We start from the raw sequence: 7901 nt of genomic DNA, 5'->3' as shown, positions 1-7901 counted from the left end.
ATGCCTGTGTGTACTTTCCAAGTAAGCATGCTTACACTGACTCCCATACAACTGGCAGGAGACCGACAAAAGGCTCCGCTTCTGCTGCCGTCAAAATTAGCAGTGAATTTGTAAGGGAACAGTACCCAGCCAGCAGCACGCAGAGCATCCTGAGAATTTCTTATTCCAAGCAGCACTGACATTTTACTGCTCCTCCAGCCTGAGTACTGTTTGTCAGCAGCTAAAACAAATGTTTGGAGCCATATGTAGACAGTGTGATTAAGAGTCATGATGGCCATTAATAACAAGGAGGCAGGGTAGAGAAAAGCAAAGACACTGAATGATGGAAGCTGAAAATATTGCTTAAATATCTGGGTGGAGCGCTCCTCTCCTGTTTCGTCTGTTTACATCCAGCAAGTTTTGCTATATCCTGCTCTGGTGAGTCACTCAGAGACATTAAAAAAATTTGAAAAATCACTTGTTTTAGAATTTTTCCCTTCTAATGAGATGACGACGAGATGTCCAAAAGGACAAAATAAAGATATAAAGCTCATTTAAAGTGTATTCAATTCTACTTTACTGTCTTTATTGGCCTTCAGAAGACTAACAGTTTGCTGAAACTCTCACTTAACAGGTAGACAGGTTGATCGACTGATGCCTCTAAATAAAATGTGATGTTGGGGAGAGTATTTTATGACTGAGTTCTAAAATATGAGTAATTAAATCTCCAAACAGTCCTAGAAGAAGAAGTGAGTACCATATCCTTTTGCTTATGCTTTTTAAGCACAGACACCTGGTGGGTGGGGTGAGGGAGAACAGTCCTGGGCACAAATCGGAGAGACGTGGTACCCCCCCAGAGAGAAAAACCCCAGAAGCCTAGACCCTGGGGCAGATCAGTGCATGTCAGCGCTAAAGGAGAGGGTTTGTCAGGCAAGATCAAGGACACAAGTCCTCCTCATTCTTTCTCAGGAACTGCCCACACACCAAGACACAATGCTGACTGCAGGTGCTACAAGCTGTTTGCCAGGCTCATGCCTCGTGTGCCCTGCAGCAAGGCCTCCATCACGTGTCCCTTGTGATCAGCACAGTGGCCCTTTTTGCCACCTCTTTTCTTTCCTGTGCCAGGCACATCTTGGTGACCTTTGGCTGCAACCCACACACAGGATCAGACGGTACTGCATGATCATCAGGATTAACCTTCAGAAGCCTATGTATTAAAAAAAACACTTTTCAGGTGCCACATACTCCAGGCAAGACCTAACAAGCTGGCCTCCTCAGCTGTTACTTGTCCTGGTCTATGCGGTCTCCCAGGCTGGGATATAGGAAACTAAAAATGTTTGGAATTACACACTCTGCAAACTGCAACTGTGCTTACACAAGTGATGCTGAAGGAACAGAAATGCTGTTTGTGTTAAGGCAGCTGCAACTCGTCTGTATAAAGTGTTCTGGAAATTGGCTTCCCTGCTTCCCTTCCAATGTCCTGTAGCCTGGTCTCACTGTTTCCTTCTCAAAATGGTGCAGCTGGACTAGTTATAAAAAAAACCAACAAAAAACCCACAAACCAATAACAACAACAAAACCAAACAAAAAACCACAACAAGCCAAAAAGAATCAGAAGGAAGGCATTTCTTTCAGGCATGAGGACTAGGAACCTGCTTGGGTGGGTAAGTGTGCGCTCCCAGCCTTTTGTGCGAGCGCACCCATGTCCAGTGTGGAGTGTGAGTTTTGGACTGGCTGCCCAGAAATGGAAGATACTCTCGTTATAAAATAAGTGTTAGAAATGCTTGTTAAAAACCCACCATGTAACGGACCAGGATAATACTTCCAGCTTGCTGTGACACACATACCGAGGGAGGTTAACTCTGAGTTTTGGTTGACCACTGTTCAGGGAAAATGGAGGGGTTTGGCTGTGATGTGAGCACAGTGAGCTCATCCTTATGGAGACCAGCAGCACGAGGCCTTACATTTTCCTTTCCAGAGCCAGCTCATCACCTGATAGCTGGGTGATGCTGTGCCTCCTAACTCTTGAGGCTGGAGGAGATGCTGTTGCTGCTGCTTCCCACACGAAAATAGCCACCATTCACCAACTGTGCCAGGCAAAGGGCCCGCATGGCACAACCCAGCACCTTCCTGGTTGCCCATCCCCTCTGCTGTCATGGATTAACAGTCTACTCAGCAAGTGTCTGGGGCAGATGATCTTTAATAACGCAGTAAGGCAGAGAAGAGTACACCAGAAACAACCATGGACAGAAACCCTGAGAAGCAGGGCGCCATATGCAGCTATCTGGGCTATTTTTGCCTAATGTTTACTGTTGGCAACAAATAAGAGCCAACATGGCTTTGTTTTCACTCTGCTGACACAACCTGTTTGGGAACTTGATTCCTTCCAATTTCCTGGCCTTCTGTACCCTTACTGACCAACCCAACATCCTTGTCAATACAGACATCCTGAAGAAAGAAGAGGAATACAGATTCTGCTGTTTGAGTAGCACTGGGATATTTTCCCCTCAGAGGAGGCTCCTACAATATTTTATACATGGAGAGAGCATGTAAGATATGTCTATAAATGAGAATAAGGCAGTGGCAGATGGGAGAGAGGATAAAAACAGAGGGGTATGTGTTTGAAATGTGTGATGTTAGAAGAAGAAAAAGAAAAAAAGGAATTAAAATTAATAGAATCAGCACAGTGATTTTTAAAAATGCTTGGGTATAGTTAACCAGAAGATAGGAGCCTTGCTGAAAAACAGGAAGTAGATACATATATACAAGGATGAGTACAAAGTGCTGACCTTTGCTGTGGGCAACTACTGAGCCCTAAACAGAAAAGTGAACTCAGAAAAACCCTAAGAATAAAAACAGAAAGTATATCCTCCAAAGTTACTAACCAAATGAAACATAAACACAATCATACACGGTAGACACACAAAAAAACCTCTGAACAGAAACGTAATAGCAGAAAACAGTATTATCTGTAAGTGCTCAACCAGTACAGTTGTGTAATTATCAGAAACAGAGGCCAGCTGAAATAAACAAGGTTATAAGAAAGTCACAAAACAGTATAAGGTAATGTAAGAAAAATTATTGTTTGAAAGATCTTTGGCAACAGAGGATTTAGAGGAATAAAGAGCAACTCTGGGTTAAGCATTTGTATGCTTCACCAAAGGAAGCTATCACTTCTCAAGGCACTGCACCCAAAGAGGCACTGGAGGAGTTCTGGAAGTGCAGTTGCAAAGATCCACCAGGTTTGGGTGACACAACAAAATCTGGTGTTTGGTGAATTATCAAATCAATTTAATATTGTTAAAATTTGCTACTGCAATGAAAGATGTGAGAATAAAAAGATAAAATGTATTTAAACTCTCAAAAAAGCTTCTAAATAGAAACTTTCAAAGGAGACTACCAAAGTCATGCCACCCACATGGGGGAAAGATAAAAGCTCTCAATGTATCAAAATTTTGTGAGACACACAACATTAAAAAAAAATAAAAAAGCAGTAAGCGGTTAGCAATTTCTGACACGGAAGAGCACCCCACAGACCACTGTAAAGATCAATATATGGCAAATGCAATGTAAAGTGGGGAAGGTTTTGCACCGAAGTATGTTGCTTTGCACTTCTAACTGCATGGAGAACTATGTGGAAAAAAAAAAATAAAATAAAAGGCACCTAAGCAACATAATGACTGATTAATTACACTGCAGCCAAATGTAATGCATTGACAGGAGCAGTACAAGACAGATATATATATATATATATATATTTTTCCCCCCCTAAAGGCAGCTATAAAATCATTAAACCTCTTCCGTAAAAACTCCTTCAGCATGTGAGCTCAGCCCTACATCAAGTAATTCTCATAACAAATGAAAGATTTGGTACTCACAATGCAACATGGTAGGCCACTGGATTTATTCAAACAAATATGTCAGGGGACGTTCAGTTTTAGAAAGATTAATGCAAATATATTCCACAGCCATTTGTAAACCAAGGAAAAAATAATCCCATACACAAAGTCACCAAACAAACAAAAATTAAAAGGAAAACATTTTCTTCCTGGAAAATATCTAAAGCAACTTTGAAATGGGGATGATAATTTTTTCAATGGAATTTCAAAGTTCTATCCTTCTGCCAAACTAGATTACAATCAACAACATCAGAGTAACAAAATCACTTCTATTTTTATAAATTTGTGCATTTGCGTGTGTGTTTGTTAAGCTGGTGTGTTAATACTGAGTTTTACTACCACTTTTCCAGAACTTTTTTGCCAGGAGGGAACACAAAATTAGATGTACAATTACCTAACATGCAGAAAACTGCAATTTCAGAGACACTGTTCAGGTCCCAATGTCTAGACTTAGCTCAAATGGCTGCAAATTACAGGCCAAATCCAGTGGATTAGGACCCAGCCAATATAGCTGATTAGTATCCAAACAAAAGAATACAACTGTATCTGTAAATCCATGGCACATGGAATCTATTAAAACCCAACTGATCAGTAGCACTGAAGCATTTATATATTTTAAACAACAGCTATTTTCCTAAGCTTGTAAAGAGAAAAGCAAACCAACTGACTAGCTTGGGCAGGGCTGGGTTCACATGCCTTGCAAACTGAGTGCCAACAGAGGTAAACAACTGGATCACGTTATTCAGGCCACTCTCTGCACTGTATGGTGAAAATAGGGAGAAAGAACAATGAATAACGAATGCAGTCCTTTAACTCCTCTTTTTCTCACAGGAAATCAGCTTTCAGCTGAAGAGATCTGGTTTATACTAATGAAAAATAGAAAAGGATAAGGCGTATTTTTCAACTTGGAAATAAATTCCTAGGCAGTATGTCAGCTTGGTACCATCCTCTTACTCCAGAAAGCACACATTTAAGACTAAATAAATCTGATATGCAAAAGTAAGACCCCATCAGTAAATATGTACACATTTTATTTTACCTTTGTCTCTGTTCTTCTCCTTTCCTAATGAGTCCAGTTTCTTTCTTAATGATTTCTTCCTCTTTTGTCCATCTGTAAGAGGAAAAAAGATAAAAAAAAAAAGGAAGTTAAGAGAAAGAATGCTGAACAAACTGCTGCACAAGCTAGAGTGAGATGGCCACAGCACTTGGAGTCAGGAAGGGTGTGGGGTACATTTCACAAAGGCTAGGGACTGTCACAGTTCTTCAGCCCTAAGGAGTGCTGCTTTGTTCACCCAGTGAAGTGCTGAAGTTGTAGTAGGGAACCAAAATGTATCCCACTGCATGCTGCTGGGCACATCTACACATGTGCGGTCACAGGGCCCACATGACAGAATGGAAAGCTAATTTTGAAGACTTAACAATGGAGATTTGTTGCTGGATGGTCTTGATAGCAAGGTACAATAAACTTAAAAGGTACTGGTTAGCTCTCACCCATGGTCACAAGACTGTGATTCAAGTGTAGAGCTGAAGGTAGTATTTGGAAAGGGAGGACGACTAACCTCCAGGATAAATTCTGCATACCAGTCATACTAGTTGGGTGATAGCTGACCAACTACACATGACCCATCTGATCTGAACTCACACTGGGAGCTTGCAGTTTGGTACAGCCATGTCAAGATTGGTTCAGATGAATTAGAGTCACAGAAAAATTATTGTTCTGACACCCTATATATCATCCAAGTTTTCACTAAGGTATTAAGGACTAAAGATTTTAAGCAACAGCATAGGCAGGTTCATTCTTGAAACAACTATGTCAAAAGCTTGGCTATCATTGTTTCCTTCAGCAGCATCTTTTATAATGAAAAGTCAACAAAAATGCATTTTATTTATTCGGTCTCAAGAAATACCAGGGATTAAGACATGGGCTTGCTTTAACTTGTACCTTTTGAATTTTTTTATGTTCCAAAGCAGTATGAAGGGCCTAACACAGGGACTAATACTAATGCTAACATAGGCACCACTCTAGATAAAGGTTAATGAACACGTACCTTTGTCTTACTAGCTTTGTAACAAGAAAACAAAAACTCAAAAATGAACGCACTGTATCTGTTTTTCACTTTTATGGTAAGAAGGTCACCAAATAATTTGCCTCAACATGTTTTTCTAGTTATGTAAGCCAGTGTCTTAAGTGGTGTTTTACAGCAGGGAACATACCACAGAGGAGTGAAGTGGATCTTTGTTGATTAACCCTCATCTTTGCAACCAGGTACCATGAGAGAACACAAGCCAAGCCCCATAGTTTTCCCTCAACTCCTATTGAAAACCATGACCAGAACATTACTCAACAGACAGCTGAACAAATTCAGTCTTTTTCGTAGCCAGCTAATATCCTTCTACCTTAAAGTTAACATTTCGTTTTACCTTATGTAACTGGGGTTTGATCGACTCTACTTGCAGACTTGTGCTCTGCGTTTATTTAGAGTATAATCGCTCCCAGCACTCACTTAACTATGATACTCGGTTCCTGTCTCTTGAGGTTGATTGTCATTTGGTGGTTATGTTAATTTCCCTTTTTCTGCACCTGCTCCAGTGCAAATTCATCTCTCTGAAGTAAGGCTGACTAGAATGGATATGGTATTCCAGATGAGAGTTCAGCAATATAACGGCGGTAATTCATTGCCTGATACAATCTATGATTAGATTTTCCTTTTTTGCAGCCACATGACAAGTTCATAACTCAAAGTCATACTTTGATTGATTAACATGCCCAGTCTTTTCACACCTTCTGGCATTTCCAGTCAATAAGACCGAGTTTATTACAGAAATTCTTCTTTCACCTCTTGGCAATATGAATAGTCGGTAGCCTGCTTACATACGCCTGACAGTACCACTTGTTTTTACAGGGTTCCTTACTACCATTGCGTTCTGGTTTTTTTATATATATATATATAATTATTTTAAAATTATTTTTCATGTTATAAATTCAAATTACTGCTTCACAGTAGCCTTTTGATAAATGACCTGCATTTCTTTGGAGTCTTAGAGCCTCTATTCTCCCACGACTCATTTACTCATACTCTGACATTCCACTGAAGTCTACTGAGACGTAAAAATTAGAATAAAAGTCAAAATTGGATGTAAAATATAGTGTTTTGCTATTATAATTACACAACGGCAACTTCGGGAATGTTTTAATGCTGCATAGTCAAATACAACAGAAATACAGGAAAAATGAATGCTATTCAACACTGGATACAGGAACAAATGGCACTCATACCCACATGGAAAACAATTTAATGACTTCTAGGGCCAAACTATGCTTTCTCATGAACCTTGTTCTCAATAGGTGATTCTTTCAACTCCAAAAGTGAAGCAATTCCTTGGTAAATGACAGGCTGAGACAACGTTTGTGCATTTGTCTCTGCAAACCTTAAATTTGGGATACAAGTGATGTTCAGGTCTAGAGGAATGTAAGAAGCAGGAAGCAGTTCTAGAGATGGACAAACCAGAAAATACAGAAAGAGTCCACCCTGTGCACTCCTGAGCAAAGAAAGAGATCACAGAGCAACAGAGACACTTACCTTGGGCAAAGGGGGGCAGTTCCATTGAAGGCAGTGAAGCTACATTTACCATTTACCCCATGGCAAGTGAAAGAAAGTTGCATATGAAAATAATAGAGAGAAATCTCAGTAAAAAGCTAAAGCTTAGGAGATCTGCCAGGAGGTCAGTTCCAGTTCTCTCCCCCCAGAAAAAGATGAACGCAATAACTATCTGTATCCTGTAAAAATTAATACGTTTTGAAGTGATCGTTGATTTAGGTTACATCAAGCATGAGCACTGCTAAAATATTCATTATGTGCTCAAGGACTTGCGCAACTCCAGCAGTTTCACATCTTAAATGAACACAATTCATAATAATAATGCTTAGTTAGAACTTATTAACTGTAGGGTGTTTTGAGAACATAATTAATATCTGAAGCATAACTGGAAAAGAGGCAAAGCATTATTACCCACGCATTATGC

The 7901-nt window shown here is 40.0% G+C and overlaps 1 protein-coding gene across 1 annotated transcript in view; it reads right to left on the bottom strand.

Moving 5' to 3' along the window:
• Positions 1–7511, bottom strand: part of ARHGAP6 (Rho GTPase activating protein 6) — a 46231-nt gene extending 38720 nt beyond the window's left edge. The window contains exons 1-2 of the mRNA XM_010172611.2: positions 7460–7511; positions 4918–4989 (exon numbers count right to left, since the gene is read on the bottom strand). Coding sequence (XP_010170913.1) covers positions 4918–4989; positions 7460–7511 — 124 coding nt within the window. The remainder of the gene's footprint in view (positions 1–4917; positions 4990–7459) is intronic.
• Positions 7512–7901: the final 390 nt, after the last annotated feature.

Source organism: Antrostomus carolinensis, unplaced genomic scaffold, assembly GCF_000700745.2.
Source record: "Antrostomus carolinensis isolate BGI_N321 unplaced genomic scaffold, ASM70074v2 scaffold11797, whole genome shotgun sequence".
Classification (NCBI taxonomy): Eukaryota; Metazoa; Chordata; class Aves; order Caprimulgiformes; family Caprimulgidae; genus Antrostomus; species Antrostomus carolinensis.
Note: the sequence above shows the minus strand (reverse complement) of the source record. Positions and strands in the feature narration are given on the sequence as shown.